The 17,663-nt window shown below is 34.0% G+C and overlaps 1 protein-coding gene across 2 annotated transcripts in view; it reads left to right on the forward strand.

Annotated features, from left to right (window-relative positions):
- The window catches only part of LOC136025987 (lissencephaly-1 homolog), a 52,368-nt gene extending 42,809 nt beyond the window's left edge, over positions 1-9,559 (forward strand). The window contains exons 9-10 of one of the 2 annotated variants that reach the window (XM_065702125.1): positions 1,836-2,031; positions 8,184-9,559. In XM_065702125.1, the coding sequence (XP_065558197.1) occupies positions 1,836-2,031; positions 8,184-8,257 (270 nt within the window). In that variant the 3' untranslated portion in view covers positions 8,258-9,559. The remainder of the gene's footprint in view (positions 1-1,835; positions 2,032-8,183) is intronic. The other variant, XM_065702124.1, reaches the window with a different exon arrangement.
- Positions 9,560-17,663: the final 8,104 nt, after the last annotated feature.

Below are 17,663 nucleotides of genomic sequence, written 5' to 3' on the forward strand. Positions count from 1 at the left end.
GAAGGCACCTATTTTAATTTTTTTTTTCATGTTTTATATCCACTATTGTGTGTTTACATTTTACTCTTGACCAAATAGACCACATGAAATTTTATCATAAAAATATTTTTTGTATTTTTTAGTTTCTTGCCTGCACGTTCCATACTAGAATGTTTTTCTGCCTTTTCACTTTCCAGCTCCATCATAGTTAATTTTAAGCTACATATTTGGGAACTCAAAACTGAGTTCTCATCAGTTAGCCAAGAAAAAGGACTCATTAAGTCTTTACTTTCAACTTGCTTAATTTACTCTTCTTCAATTTTAGACTCTGAAGTCCGTTCTCTCTATCTCGTTTATTCGTTCAAGCAACTTTTCTTGTTTTTCAAGTCGACTTTCTTCGTTATTCAAGCAAAGGAGTGGTAAGTCTCCTACACAAGGGTTTCGGACAAGGTGATTTTAGCTGTATACTTTTTATTTCGATCTGACTCCATTTTTAGGACTTATGGGCTACTGTATTTCTTAGTATTGAACTTGATCGTCTCTTTCTAGGTTGCAAGTTATCGCTGCAACCCGGATCTGTTCAAGTCCTCTCACGTTGTTGTTGAAAAATTTTGGGTATTGGTCACCTTGTTTAAAGCAAGGTAGCACAAGGCTTTCCATCTGTGTTACTGAAGACGCAAAGGCAGCCTGAGAACCCTTCAAAAAAGCCCCGCTCCTTTCTCTGCCCGCTTTCTAGCATAAAGATAAGCTTGTGGCATCTGGTTCGGATCAGAAACCCCATGTAGATGTTACATCTGTATTATTGGAAGCTTAAAAGGGTTCGTTTCCCTTCCAGCACCCTCTCCTTTGTGTCCCTCTCACTGCCAACTTTTGTGAAAAAAGTTGTGTGTGTTGCACCTTTTTGACCCTAAGTCTTGCAAAGATTTTCAGTTGCTATAGTCGGAGAAGAAAAATGTCTCATTATGGCAGTCCTCTATGTTTCCGTTGAAAGCTTTTACCTTGTTTGAACAGGAATGCCGTAAGGGTTTTATATTTGTATTGTTGCAGTCGTAAAGTGAGACCATGGCTTCTCGAACACCCACCTTTTTGCCAACATTTGAGCAAAATTTGGCTTTTTGCATCTTCTCTGAAGCAGAATCATGGAGGGATTTTTGATCTATAGATTAATGACACCCTCTACCCCCCACCCACTGTATATTTTTTATTGCAAAGGTAGTTCTCTTGAGCATCGCCTCATTCCCTCCCCTATCCACAACTTTTGAGACAGTTCAGAGCAGATTCCAAAAGCAGAAATCACCCTTGATTTCCTAAAAGAAACTAAGAAAAACGTGAAGTAACTGTTTTTTTTTTTTGCATTTTAAACTAATAGTAAAGTATTAAATTGGTTGAAAGAAGACAAATAAAAATAAAAATATCTGTACCGGTGATGGGATTGCCAACTTCTTCTTTGTGTCCATCGTTTAAAGTTTCTGAGGTGTGTGAAATCATAATTTATGTCGTAATTGGTTATAAGGGCTTGGAATGGACTCAAATTTAAAGAACTACAAACTATTATTAAAAAGCATGAGTGCTAATTTTGGCTGAAGTTTTATGATATAAAGTCGGATTCATACCTAAAAAAAATGAATGGACTCACAGTCGTACCTTTAGCAACTAAAGGGGCTGAGTTCGGATTCAAAAATATAAAATTCCTGCAGTCAGAGCCGTTCTCTTAAATTTATCCATCTACACCTATTTCATGCTCTTAAGTAATCTTTTGTGCAATATTAAAATAATTATGGTGCTTTTGCCTTTCTAAAATTTAGAATTCTAGATGAAAAACCGCCTGCATTGCTAATGTGAAATTTATATTCTAGATATGGGACGCATCAACTGGTCTGTGTCTTTTCACGCTAGTGGGGCACGATAACTGGGTTCGGTCCCTTCAATTTCATCATGGTGGAAAATACCTTCTTAGCGCTAGTGATGATAAAACCGTTCGTGTATGGGATTTGAAGTCTAGACGATGTTTGAAAACACTTGAGGCTCATCAACATTTCTGCACGTCCATTGGTATGAAACAAACTGAAAAACATTTTTTTTTTCTTACTTAGTTGCAACGATTCGATCAAATATAACTTTAAATAATTAAACCCCTCTAATGATTTGTAAGGGGTTTGCTTACTTAATTTCTTTCTTCTGCTTTTTCCCTTCTTTTTTGGGAAAAGTTTTAAAGCATTATCCCAGAGATTCTGATGATTGATAGTATATTTATAAATGATATAAAACTTGGTTCCTCTCTTTTTTCTTATATATATTATTATTCTTATGAATATGAGAATCCATCGATGATATGTCGATGGTGGTTCTAAAATTCCCCCCCCCCCTTCTGGTTATTACTCCCTGGAAAATCCCCCCCTAGGAAAATACCCTGGCGCAGAATACCTCCAAGGGAATACCCCTTCCACCCGGCCCATGGGAAATAAGGCTTTCCAAATTTGATAATTTTATTTGAGTTTTTTTTATTATTTTCCCTAGGGGGAAGAAATTGTGGTGCTTGTGTATTATAAACGACTCGCTTTAGTTTACGCTATGTAAAACTCGAGAACAAACCAGTTTCTTCGTTAGATTCTTTGAGCTTAGCGTGAGACAAGACAAAAGCAACGGACAGAATAGGTGGGAAATATATAATTTTGGCTATATGAAAGGAGTTGCCTCCTCCCCAAGACCTAGCTCTTTACGCTAAACTTTTTTTATAATTGTAAAACAACGCTTATTATTCTAATTAAACGACCATTTTGTTTCAGGGATCGTTGTCAAAGAATTAGGACTGAAGTCCAAGACTTTAGCATAAAGAGCAAGGTCTTGTGAAAGGGGCAACTCCTTTCATATACGTAATACTTCCTGTTCGTTTTAAGTTTTGATGTTACTACTTACTTTCAATGGAAAAAACTTAGTTTTTTTTCATTAGTTTCTGATCGTTGTCAAATAATGCTGGGAAATCCGGCTCTCTCTCCATAAATATCCAGTACTTATGTATTATACGCCACACTCATGTTTACGATGTGTAAAACTCGAGAACAAACCGGTTTCTTTTTTAGTTTCTTCGTTACAATAAAAACAAATTTGGGCTATTCATTTGCACATTAGGGGGGGGGGGTAAAGTATAGCGGTTATGCATGCAAAATGTGTTAGCTACAATTATTCTGTGTATTATGAAGTAAGAATTGTTTCCTGACTTCAAATAGTCCAAATGCTTTACCCCCCTTCACTTGTATGCAAATATATAGCCCAAATTGTATATTTCCTACCTATTCTGTCACTTGTCTGTGTCTTGTCTCATGCTAAGCTGAAAGAAACTAACGATGAAACCGGTTTGTTTTCAAGTTTTACACAGCGTAAACTGGAGTGAGTGGCGTACAATGCATAAGCACAAATATTCCTTCCCCCTACGAAAAAAAAAAACAAAACTTAAATATAATTTTCAAGTTTGGAAAGCCTTATTTTACCACGGGAGGGTATTTTCCGAGGTTTTTTCGGGGGGGGGGGGGGGGGTAAACGCCGGCTACTGTCGCTGGTCTTATTAAATAGATGACTTTCAGTTGAATGGGTGCTCATCTCATATGGTAGACTTCTATTAGAAAATAAAAAAGGTTAATGGTTGTTTGTAAGCATAAAAGTTTTCTCAAACAAGAACAGGGTACTTTAGTCAAAAAGCTAGTACTGACGAAGTGTAAGTAAGGAGTGATTCGGCTCAATAGTAACCAAAATTCTAAGACAAAGAGTCTTGATAACAATAGATACATAAAAAGAATCGAATTTCGATGCTTACCCATTAAAAGTTACGAGCTTAAGTAAATTTGCCCTATTTTTGAAAAAGAGAGGAAATATGAAAATCACTCCATCAGATTCAGCATACCAGAGAACCCTATTTTAAAAGATTCAAGATCTTATGTACAAAATTGTGGATTTTTTTTTTTTTTTTTTGCCAGAAGAAAGATCAAGGATGCGTTTTTTTTCCAGGGGTGATCATATCGAAACAGTGATCGTAGAAGATTTGGAGAGGGCTCGTTTGATCGTAACTCAAAAGTATCAGTGCCTTTAAGTGACCAAAAATATTGCAGGGTATCTAGCCCCTTTCCCATGCTTTTTTCTAAAATTGTCTGAAATTTTTATATAGCTCTTTTTTCAGGATAGTCAAAAAATATAATAATTATGTGTTTGAAGATGACTTGACCCTCACTGTCCCCAGGAGAAGGATTGTAAGCTTTAAACTTTGCCCATTATTTACATTTAGTATTGATTATTGGGAAGTATACAGGCGTTTTCAGGGGGGATTTTCTGATGGAGGTAAGAAGGTTGCGTGGGAGGAATTTTTCGTGGGGAAAGGGAATTTTCCATGAAAGACAAGCCAGATTTCCCGGCATTATTAAAAAAATTATCAGAAATTTGAAATCAGTTGAAAAAGTTTTCAACTGAAAGTAAGGAGCAATATTAAAACTGAAAACAAACAGATATTATTACGTATACGAGGGAGTCGCCCTTTTCTCAATACCTTGCTCTCTACGTTAATTTCCTTTTCAGAACTTCTAGAAGAGCTTATTATAGTTAAACGGCCTATGTGATTTTGGAGTCATTCTTAAATAATTGGAACTAAAGGTCAAATTTTAGCGTAAAGAGTGAGGTATTGAGGGGAGGGGAGAACCCCCCCCCCCCATATGGGTACTAATTTCTGTTCGTTATAAGTTTCAATGCTGTTCCTTACTTTCAGTTGGAAAAACTTGTTTTTTCTCATTTAATCCAGAAAAAGAACAATCCGGCCATCCTAGCTATTGTAGCATACAGATGTTAATTTAACTGTTCGACCCATCAATTTACAGGAAATGTCAAGGAAAATTCTTTATGTGATAGACAAGTATATATATTAGCAAACTAACGTGAATATTTGAGGACGCAGACGTATTAATAGATTGTTGCATATGTTGAACGTTGATTTAATAAATGAATTTTGGCAATCTTGGTAGTTTGAGCCATATTCGGTTTGAATTATCTTACAATTCTTGACAGATGCAAGAAATTGTCTTTAACAAAAAAAAAGGAAAATTTAGTGGGAAAGGGTCTTGAAACTGCTTGAATAATTTACATTTATTGTTTAAATCCTGTTTCTATGTGGTATTGCCAGTTGAAGTTGGATTATTCCTTATCACTGCTATCATTTTTTTATGCTCAGGTAGGAATACAAACTTTGATAGCCGCTGTTTCGTCTAGTATAATGACTTTGGCTTCGACTAGATAGCTATCGGAATTATTTTTTAGTGCTTACAAAATATTTTCTTGTTTTGAATGACTCAATTAAAAATTTTAGCAGCACAATATTTCTGAGCATACACGAACTCTGATACAAATCGCAATTTGTTTTGAAAACCGCGTATGAAACGTTTCCTATATTAGTTCATAGACACTTAAAACAAACTGTTACATGATAACCGTAATTAGTTTTCTATGAAAGCATGTGGAAACAAGGAACTCGGCTTCATAAAGCATTTAGTATTAAAACAAAGTCCTATTCATAGAGACCTTTAATGTGATAATATTTATGGCACAAGTCGCTGAAAGTTAGGATCTGACTTATCACTAGTCGATTGCTTACCTAGTTTTTCACCCTAAAGTTGTGTCTGTTGATCTTGCTTTTAAAAGAAGCAGCCGGGTTGTCAGTATTAACCTCCCCTAGGAGACCATTCCAAATGGAGGTGCAACCTCTTACAAAGCTGCTCTTCAAGTATTTAGTTCCAGGTTTCTCCATGCAGGTAATCTGACAGAGCCATTTTTCTGCATTTTCACCGTATTGGCTTGGCTTCTATGGCTTTTTTGCTTCTGTGTCACTTAATTATTTCATTCAAGATAGGTAAAACCTTCGATAGGGAAAATAATATACCTTGACTTTGAAAACTTGTGCATTATCGAATGTACTAGCTAGAGCTATCACGTCTCCATCACCACCTTCGGTGCTAGACAGTAATCGTTCCTTTAAATTCAGAACTGTCTGTGTTTGCCACACACTCAATCTATGAAAATTACTCTTAAAGAAATCCCAGTTGTTTTTTAGCTGACTATGCGAAATCAAAATATACAATAAATCATTCATCTTCTTTATTGAACAAATGGAAAGTTGTAGTTTGCGTATTTAATATATAAAGCATATAATTTCACCTATGGTGTTTTTTTTTTTATTATTATTTTTATTCTTATTATTTTTGGTAAAGTCGCCAGCTACTCGCCAAAGAGAGGTTTATCAAATGCTATGTGGCTTGTTTTTGACGAATACTATGCAGGTTGAACCCTCCAGAATTTAGAGAAACGCCTACAGCAGTATAAAGATAATATCATCAAAGCTTTAAATTCTAATGCATCGTTTGATTCTGCTTGAAGTAGCCATGTTTTTAAAAAACCCAGCCTCAAAATATTTTTTGAAGAATCCCCCCGTATTAGCAATGACCTAGGCATAAAATAGGTTGTTCGAGAAGCAATTGAAATCAGACTTCAGATAAATACTGATATTTCCCTAAATAGGGATTTCGGGGAATACTCACTAATGTTCCATACGTAAATTTAATTAAAAACGATTTTCACAAAATATATTAAAAAACAGGTAGACATTAACACACAACCAGTTACAAAAAGACCTTTGAGGTTAGCTGCCAAAAAGGCAAGATTAGCAGTGAAAGCAAGTTTTTAATTTTTTTTTCCCCTTCAGTGAGTTGCCTTGTTTCACCTCACTTTATTTATCAGTCCTGGTTGCACTTCGCTGAAATACGGATTCTGGGACTGTTTTATAATTTTCGTTTAATTTTAATGGTTTTATTTTATTGTAATTCTCTTTTCTTTTGTATATTTATGTTTTGCTGGCTGAGAACGGTCCTTGGACGTAGGGTCGAATAATTCATTTAAATATAGAATTCCACTGTCTTGCGAAAATAATATTCTCTATTGTTCATCTTGTTGTTGATGTTTAATTAGATTCAACTTCTTCCTATTCACCGTCAATAGACGTCTTCATACATAAGGCTGATTCCTTGAAATCTGTGTTTGTTGAGAATGCCTCACTCTAATACGATTGAAGAAGTGGAATAAAAATGAAAAGAATTATTTATAATCCAAAATTATTTCAGACGGTAGACTATTTAGTAGGGAAGGGTCATTAATGGGTCAGTTTTGAAGCAATATGGTATTGAGATGCCAGGTTAAGTTTGCTAAAAGGCTTAAGTGCACATTTAGATCTGAGGTGGTTGCGATAGTTCAAATTTATAAGGATTGAAAAAGGGCTGAGAAGTTGGATCAGTTACAGATCAGGGTAGTTTATGAAACTTCATGAGCTAACAAATGGAGCAATAGCTTAGTGATGAAGGGAGACTTGTGACTATTTTCTTTGAAAGGGTTAAGTCCGCAAATATGGTAAGATATTGGGAGAAATTGTCAATTTATCACGAACAAGGCTGATAAAATCAACGTGGTTAGAGCCAGCTAGAAATTCGACTGTATTTTTAGGCTAGCAGAATTAGGAGAGATTTTTAGAAATGATTGGATATTCAAAAGTTATATAAAAAAAATTAAAATATTTTGAGGAACAAAGAAATTCAGACATTTTAAGACAAAAAAGGACGTAGCAAGTCCTTTGAAAATTTATTATAGAGTCAAGATGATTCTAGGAGAATCTAATACTTTTAAGGTTGGTTACAAAAGGGATTTTCTTAAAGTGGGCTAGTGAATTATGGGCCAGTAGTGTGTCTCTTGGTGATAAAAGAAAGTATATTGGCATTGTTAAGGTCTAAAAATTACGGTTCATATTCATATCCAAAGTGTGGATGTATTAATAAGTGATTAAAAGATTAAAGAGGTTATATTTTTTGGCGTGTGTGAAACGGGGCTAGAGTGGCCTTTGTGTGTGATTGGGAGTGAATACTGTGGCACTATTAAGTCGATTGGAAGATTCCACGGCGTAAGGTTTTTTATTCTCAGTTTAATTTCCTTTTTTCCATGTAGTTTGTTTGTTTGTGTAGTCAACTGTCTTCGGTTTATGGCATTTTTCTATTAAATGTAGTACCATATTTGGTTGTTATACCTGTCATCTTTCAATAACTGTTCCCTGTTCAAGGTTCATTTTAGTTGCTCTTTGTGTAATGCCGCCTAAGGTAGATCTTACTTTGGTTTCTTTCTGTTTCTTTCAGATTTTCATCGCTCAGCACCTTACGTGATCTCTGGAAGTGTAGATCAAACCGTGAAAGTTTGGGAGTGCCGTTAAGATCGTCTTAGTGATGTAATACCCAACCCTGCTATAAATCTTGTAACCATAATTCCCTCCATTGTTCTGGTGCTCTGGTTTTAATGAGGGATCTCGCAATTGGCATTGAGGCAGTTCATTATGTTTTTTTTTATTATTATTAATCAATGCACTGCTTAAAATGCCTAAGCACAGTTACGATGCTCTTTCTTTAATGTATATAGTGTAAATGAGTAATGTTGCCTATTTTGTTTTATGCTTAACTGCCGATTAATTTATTGCTAAAGCGGTATACTAATGGCCTGGAGCTGGTTACTTTAATTCAGTCTTCTACAACCCCGAACTTTTTAGGGTTCCTCTGAATTTCTTCAAAAGAGAATTAAACTCTCTAAAATCTCCTCAAACATTAAATTTCGTAAGTACAGATGCAGGGAGATTTCGGAGAACTCGATTTTTTTTTTTATTCTGGTGTAGTGGAAACACTACTGTATTTATATACTACGATTTGACAAGGTTCTTCTTTTTCCTTCTTATTAATTGATTAATTAGATTTTGCAGCGTCAAATAAGTCACTGGAGGCGTATACCGTTTACTAGTCCTTTACTAGTGTCCATTTCGGGACTTATTCTATATGTTTAACTTTTGATGGAAAAAATATCTTTACAAAACTACTACCTTCGTACTAAAAAACTGACTGCTGTAGTTAATGATATTACTTCAATTACTCCTTTTCTTCTGTTTGTTTTTCTTTTTTTTTATTATTTGATTTTGTTTGCCAAAGCCGAAAGGGAAAGTTTGCTTAGATATATGTTTTACATTGTGTTTGCTGTATTTGCAAATAATAACCTTCCCTTTCTATATTTAGTGCTTTTTAAAAGAAGATTTAAAATAAAACATAGAAAGCGCACTACGAGCACTTAAAATATTTCTTCTTTGAGGGTAGTTCAAAGACACTTCTCCTTAAAATGTACCTTTTAGGCTTAAGATCCTTCCTACCCCAGGAACATTTACCCCCTTCCACCAAAAATGAAAACCGTGCCTTTTTATAAAAATATATCTATGTGAAAAGGCTATTAAGTGTAGGCGGTATAATTTATTTATTAAAATGCAATAAAAGGTAATATTTCATTGCAGTTCCTTTTGTTCAATCAGTCTCCTGTCCTTCATTTGCCCATCGTAGCAAAATTTTAAGCTTAATTAATATGCACTTAAATTTTGAATAAAATCAAAATTCAAGTGCAAATGTAAATAAACAGGGTTTGGCCAATGTTTTAATAGAAAATGTTTTAGTGTTATAGGGTAATAATAAAATTCTTTTAAGTCGCTGTTTGTTATTTCACTGTGCAGGTTTGTTAGATGAAGTGTCCTTTTCTCGTGCTCGGGAAGGAATTTCTTTTTATCGGGTTTTTGTTTATGACACAGTTATTTTATTTCGCGAATTTTGTATAAATAGGAAATAATCAATGTAAGTAGTATAGCTTTTGATCGGTGAAAGTGCTTATTTACATTTTCTCGATATTCTGATGATTCGAACCCAGCTTTTTTTTTCTAAAGGTGTGGCTGAAACTTGAATGATTAAAATTGAGAATTTCCTACTACTTGTACAGTTTTCCAAAATTTCCAATTCTACTAATGCACTTTTTCAGCTGGAAAATTTCGAATACTACTACTGTAATACATTTGAAGGACATTTTGATTTAAAAAATAATGAACCATGCGCAATACAATCAAAAGATTTGAAGATACATTACCAAGATAACAAATTAAAGTGATAATGCAAAAGGTGCCTGTTTTCAAAAATTGTATATTGTACTGATTCTTTAAGTGCGTGTTACAGTTTTGCATATTACAGTATTAGAGCCAGATGGGCTATAATTTACTAAAATGGCACCAAAACTGAATCATAAAAAAATCATTCGTAACAAAACAACTCTGCCCCATTATATACGCATATATGTATCATTTTGTAATCATTTTCTCTTATCCTGGAAATCCTCCATTTTCCGAAAAACTGTGTGAAGGATGCACAAGTACGCACCTTCTCACTGGGGGGATCCCACATCCCCAATGTTCAGTTGGCAGTTATCATTCAAAATATTTTATTTTTCCTCGAAAATATCGTTTTTTATCCGGAAAATGTACTCCCTCAGATTCGCCATCTTACATTTGCACATAGGACAACTTCAGAACCTCACTACTCCCCCCTTTTGTACAAATTGTAGCCACTCCGTGACTTTAGCCTCCCCAATCGCTTCCATCAAATAAATGAATGGTTTAAAGGAGTATAGACTATATTATAACGATCCTCGGAGCTGTGAGGTCTTGGATGGTTTTATATTGGAAACTTGCTTGAGTTAGACGTCTTATTATTATACTTTTATTTTTCTAATAAACCCAAAAATTTAGGATTAATTATCTTTAGGCAGATAGGATAATTCTTTATTCATTTTTCTATTTTGGTCTTGATTTTTATCCCTTTTGGTGATAATCTCTGATAACCTTTTAGTGATAACTTCAACATAAGAATCAGAAAATACTAATTTATTTTAATTGTTTTTTACACTTTATTGTGTAGAATCATGGAATCATTTATGGAACCGTAAAATCTAATTCCATTAAAGAATTCAGTTTGTTGAGTAATTTTTACCCAAGTTAAGGGACGTGCCTCAGTTTTCTTTCTAATTTAAAACGAGTGAAAATAACGCCTTTGTCTAGCTGGAACTGTTTTCGATTGAAGTTCAAATGCACGCTGTGTAATGTAGCTGAATAGTTGTTCTTCTTTTGCTATTTAATTTATAAAATTATGGTTGGTGGTTTTTCATATTTCAATACTGAAAAATCATATTGTTTCAATCTTTGCCCCCTCCCTTCATACCTCCCACGAAGTAAATATTTCCTTCGTAAATGAACCAGTGTCTAAAGATTCACTGTAGTAAACTTTCTAATGCGAATTTCTAGTGTTGGATACTTCTGTTTATTTTATCCAAGACTATCTTTTTTTAATTTTTAATCTAAAAGCCTATATATATATATATATATATATATATATATATATATATATATATATATATATATATATATATATATATATATATATATATATATATATATATGTATATATATATATATATATTATATATATATATATATATATATATATATATATATATATATATATATATTATATATATAATATATATATAATATATATATATATATATATATATATATATATATATATATATATATATATATATATATATATATTCCCTTTTCCATGAAGTTTGGCGCACAAGCCTTGCTCGATGTGCAATCAGTCTTGTGATAGAAAATAAGTGAAATGTGCTCGGGTGATATTTATGAGCTAGTATAAGTAAATATTTGCTGAGATATTTCAAAGGACGTATAAATAAAGATACAATCTGTCCCCTGGATCCACCTTAGATGGATTCATTCCTGTAAACTGCAATTTTAGGAGATTTTCTTTTGATTGCTTTGAAATTATAACGTGTGTACAGCTGTATCACGTTTTGTCAGTGTTGCAACGTTGAACTGTGAAAAACAGTAAGTAAAACATATTAAATTTGACACCGTTTCCTGTCCGTGAAAAATCAAACATTGCTTGGTTTGCTTTTAAATAGAAAATTTTCTATGTCTTCATATCAATTATGTTATATTCCTCTGCATGTTGCCTAATATTTAAGCAGCCATGTTGAGAGATATTTGAGCTACTATGAGCTTCCCGCGTGGGTTTCTAATCTCTATTGTAGATAGATGAAAATGAAGTTGAAGTCAGAAAAAGAAATTCTTAATGATTTCAAACGTATAAATTGGATTGTAGTATAATCGGATTTGTAAAATAGGTTGGATTTGTTGTAATCTTCGGTTTTCTTCTGGTGTTTAGTTATGAAGGAAATTGAATTAATTTAGCGCTAAATTTTTATTCTCAGCTTGTGGAGGGGAAGGAAAATAATAATTCCAGGAAATTTATACTTTGGTATCTTTATTGCATTTTATAATAAATCCTAATCTATTCCTTGCTATGGAAATAGAAAGTATTCTTGCTGTGAAACTAGAAATCATAGTATTTTAATGTGAAAATAGAAAAGACTATGAAGATAGAAATATTGTTATTCGTTTGTGTATTATTCAAACAGGTTATTTTTGAAGGTTAGTAGGCAACAAGATTTCGGATTTTTTTTTTTTTTTAAAGCGTTGGTGTGCTGAATAGAATATCGATTTCTGTTTTGATAAATAAGTTTCGGAGAAATACTTATAAATGTTCAACAACTTTCAGATGAATTCTTTATTAAACCTTCATTATAGGACTGTCCATGTAAAAAAAAAAAAAAAAAAAAATTATTTACTAGCGTACATTGTAAGATATTCTGAAGCTTTATTTAATTTACGCTTTAAAAGGTCAAAAAGGGGTTTAAATTTAGTTGTATCTATTTCCTGTGGAAAACTGTGGCAAAACTGCAAAATTTTGAGAAGGTTTAAATGTGTTTTCGTAGATTTTTCTCAGACCATAAATGGTCGGAAAATCCATTGGATAATAAGAAAATAAATAAATCTACAATTTGGTAGATTTTTTTTCCCGGCTAATAAAAACGTTCACATTTTTCTTTTTCTCTTTTATAAAACTTTGAAGATTACTGACTATTTCTGAGATTGCAATGAGTTAACGAAATTGCAAAATAAGTACTTAGTATGTATTGTCTATTTATGTTTTAAGTACTAATTCTGGGCTACCTAAAAAGTTTAGAAGTGCGATGATAGGAAATCTTGACAAATCCTAACAGATGTCGGAGAATTAATTTGAGAGTCGTTCATTCGTACATTAGTCCCTTACTCAGGATTCTCATAAAACCTTCATTCGAATTTTGTGTATTGGACAAACTTTGTGAACTAGGTCCAAATGTGTGGATCTCTGTAACTTTGTCTTATGGTAGCATGGGGGATTGATGCTCTGCTTGGGATAAATGGGGCCATGGGTTTGATTCCAGCTGCCACCAGGCTGAGTGCCAGGCCTGCTACCTGTCCCTGTAAAAGAGACCAGCAACTAAAAAGTTAATTCGACCTCCATAAGCCATCAATGACTCTGAAGATCTTTATCCTTATCCTATTACTTTGTGTGTTCCCAAAGACCAATGTGTTGTTAAACAACCAGGTAATAGGAAATCCAAGTTTCTTAGTCTCACTCTTAAAACTAATGCTTTACAATTTATAAATTTATAAATGTCAGGGGATTTTAAAATAAGGAGGAATTTATAACCCGTTATGGTTTTTTTTCTCCAACTTTTTATTTCTGGCTATACTGTTGCAGAACAGATCTAGGAAAAGTTCATGAAAATTTTAGAGGCTAACAGATAACATAGGTATCTTAAGAATCATGCGTAGCCTTAATGATTTTTAATGAAATTCAGTAGATTTGAAAATCTTCAGTTTCTGTTTGGCCATCCGAAAGAAAAAAAATTGAAAAGATTATCTTTTGTTTAGGCATTTGCAGGGGCAGACAAGTAATTCAATCTAGGAAGGGGGCGGATTTTGTACATACTAAAAATGTATTTTAAGTGGCTGTGTAAATGGAAAACTAATGTTTTTTGTAATTTTTGTCTTGGGGTGCAGTTGCTTAGGAATTTTTCTCAAAGTTTTCTGACCTAGAACACGTGTTAATAACTAGAATAAACAAAACATGGCCTTGAAAGTTTTTCACCCAAAACTGAATCGTCTTCAGTTCAGCATAAACAGCATTTTCTATTCGTTCCATTTTATTCTATTCATTTCGTTTTATGTGTCTATTTATCCACGAAATATCCCATTTCATATTCGGTAACCAGATTGATTTCACACGCCATAAGCGTGTGACTTTTGAGGCATTCGTCATCTGTTGTTAACAAAAGGTCGTCTCAACCTATTTGACCCTCGCTAAATTTTCACTTCTTTTGCTGAGTTAGTGTTTTTTTTTTTAGCCAGTATGGACGCTGCCCTCCCAAGTGGCAAGACATATTTCAATTTACATATGGTTTCGGATGCGCTCTTGAATATTTGATTGTCCTATGGCTCTTCTGCAACTCCTAAAGTCATTGCAGAATAAGGCTATTTTGTTTTCAAATTTTTCTTGGCTTACATTAACCACCGAGAAGAAATCGTATAAGCTCTCACAGCTAGATACGTCGGCTTCAGTGGTTATAGGCAATATTTTTCCTGTTTTCTTTCTCTACCATTCATAGTTCACTTATCGACGCCGAGAAGGAGGTGCGGTAATTTCGCAATCCCTGAAGTGAGCTGGTACTATCCTTTGTATGTGGCACTTTTGGTGCTCTTCTATTGCACTCTTTCTCTTCATTATGTACTACGCTTGCAACAATTATTATTTGGCTCCATTGACCTTTCCACCCGAACTTTATCTAGGCTTTCTTCTTGAAGGGCAATGACGACCGTTAATTAGGTGAAAAACTAGATCCACCCATTCAAGAATAAATATTGAATTGAACTTGAAGATAGTTTGAAAGTCACATGAATTCTCGAGATTATTGCAATCATCCAGTGAACGTTTAAGTATGATGCAGTGTCGGTTTCTACGAATCATTCTGATATGCTTAGTCCTGGGGTTTTCTAGCCAGTTGTGATTCTGTATCTTTACAGTAGTTTACAACCTTTCGGTAGGTCTACTGTAGATTCTCTGATCCAGCTTCTAGTTGATTCTCTGAGAAATGGTCTGGCAGATTTAATGAGCGAAATTTTGGTAGATTTCTTGAATAAAATTTGGGTAGGGCCAAAAAAAGAGCAAAATTTTGATAGATTCGATAAGCGAAGTTTGATAAGAATCCATGAACAAAATTCTACCTGATTTACTTACCCGTATCCCAGTGTGCCGCATAGGCCAAGGTCTGGCGTATTCCATCTTTTCAGTTCCAGTGAATTTCATTAGCAAAGTTTTAGTAGATCCCTTTAAACATGTTTCGAATAGCTGCTTTTCCCCTCAGGATAGCTCTATTCTGTCGTCCCCATCCTCTTTTTTCTGGTTATACTTTGTGTAGATAAAGGTTTGAATTTTTACTGGAACCGTTGAACAGAATTTCACTACTTTTTTCAGTGTTGAATATACTAACGTTCAAATCCCTGCCTAGTTTTTATCGTATCCGAATTTAGCATAAATTTGCACAAAGCTGAAATTGAATGTATTCCTGATTTAAGTTTTATTTATTTTGAAACTTTGATGCCAGGAAAATGTGAATCTTGAAATTCTGACAAGTTTTCAAAGAAAACTATGTTGGAAGTCAATGCTGGTCATACGATAACGGTTCACTTTTCGAATTGGTACATTTCTGTTCGCTGAATTTCTGAGAATATTATTAAACATGAAAAGTGTTAGGAAGATTAGTGTCACAGAAAAAATTTTATACTTAAGCTATCAAATGAAACAGAAGAGTCCAAGAGAGCAGTTTTGGAGCAGAAAAACTGTTTTCTTTTTTTTTGGTTAAAAAACGCATGACTTGCTAAGAAATACTGAAATGTAAACAAATTAAGTTCAAAACTATCTCATCTTAGCATGTCATCTGATATTCCCTAGCTACTGCTTAGTACTTTGAGGTCCTTTTTAGCGGAATAATACTTGGCTGCTTACTCAGTATGCTCTTATCTAATAATTGGCCTGTCAAAAAGCAGTTTTGCAACCAACATAGCTTTTTTTTAGGTTCAAATGCACGTTTTGATGGAAAACTATTTGCATTATGCTGTTTTCTATTAATAGATCCGTCTTCCTAAGCTGCTCTTACGCCATTTGCTTTTGTTTTCATCACGCTTTTTATAAGCTAATATGACCAAGTCCGTTTGTAGTCAGTTGATTTCACCCTTAAAGTGTTTTTCTGATTCCTATTTCTATACAATTATACGGGCATCTCCTTAAATAAAAATTAATCCCAAAAAATTACAAACTTTTCAACATTGAACCTAAAATGCAGTTTTGGCAGCCAGTCTTCCAATCTATATTAAAACGTACTTAAAGGCTGTTTTGTTGTCAAGATTATAATTGAGTCCTAGAAAGTATTCCTCTTATTCCTTACGTATGTAATTGATGCATCAACGCCAGTGACGATTTTATTTTATAATTTTGTCTTTGTTTGTTTGATGGACTTGGTCAAGTTGGCCCATGGAGAGTTCAAATAGCAAGACAAACTGAAATTAATTCAGCGTTATAAATTGCTTTTCATTAGAACACTAAAACCTGGGGTTTTGTATTTAACAAATTTTATAGAAGTGTGTACAGTCCTGTCTTTAGTGGTGTGGTGGCTTATCTTATTGTGGCGTAAACAAGACGAAGATCGCTCATAATAATTAAGTTTTTTTCTTATTCGTCTTAGTACCAGCTTATGAGTGCGAAATGGCCATTAGTTTGGAATGAGAGGAAGGCTAGGGTTGCTTCTAATTGCCTTATATCTACTGATAAAGAGACGAATAAAGGAAATATTGGCACGTTCTCTCCTAATTGTTTTATACACTAAAAACAAACCCAGATCTGCTATCCGAAGTTTGTGTATAGTCTTCACAGGGTCCAGAATCCTTACAACTCTTATTACACCAATGAAGGCATAGCTTAAGCCTAATTCAGATGCATCTAAAATACCTAATTAATCCCCAGACTAAAGGTGGTCGAAAAGGAATACGTTATCCTAGTTGTTTTATCTTGACGTGTTTAGCATTTTTATGTGTTGTAATTTTGCTTGGAAATTATAAAACTGTCTAAAATGAATGTATTTTTTCTTCTGTAAGCCTGTTCGGATGTGTTAGTTCAGATATCGTCGTGTGTCTGCTTTCTCCTCAGATTGAAGTTTACATCTCTATCTCTTTGGCTAGGCAGTATAGATTGGCAGATATAATCAATTTATCGTATCTAATTTGCGTCTAACTTGGAGGCTTTTGAATTTTCAGGAATGGGCTGTCTTTCCCTCTAAATGGGAATGGTTGTAAAATTAAAAAATTTTGATCAGAAAATTGTTTTTATGCGCCTTAAGCCCCATGGAAACCTTCTTTGTTGGTTCTCGCTAAAATCAGATCTTTGGTACCCGTGCTGGTGCTCTTTGGGGGTTCAAAATTGGGGTAGCTGTTTGCTAATGACGGGATTCAAAGACATCTAAAGAAGGGTAATGGCTTGCTGCATTATGCAATATCTAATAAGTAAAACAGGACATGGTATTCTCTCCCTAATTATAAGGAGCTCCCTGGAACCTGGGATAGGGTCTTTGGGAAACTTTTTCTCGGCTATGACAACCACGGGTTTTTTATTTAAGACTTTAAATTTTTGTTCTTAGATAAAGGGAGTGTATGTCTCCATGAGCCTTCAGGTAAAGCTTAGAAGGAATATGGCAAGGGGGCTGGAAATTTGTCTTTCACATCCCTTACTTTATATTAAGCCTGAATAAGG

Source organism: Artemia franciscana, chromosome 4 (assembly GCF_032884065.1).
Source record: "Artemia franciscana chromosome 4, ASM3288406v1, whole genome shotgun sequence".
Classification (NCBI taxonomy): Eukaryota; Metazoa; Arthropoda; class Branchiopoda; order Anostraca; family Artemiidae; genus Artemia; species Artemia franciscana.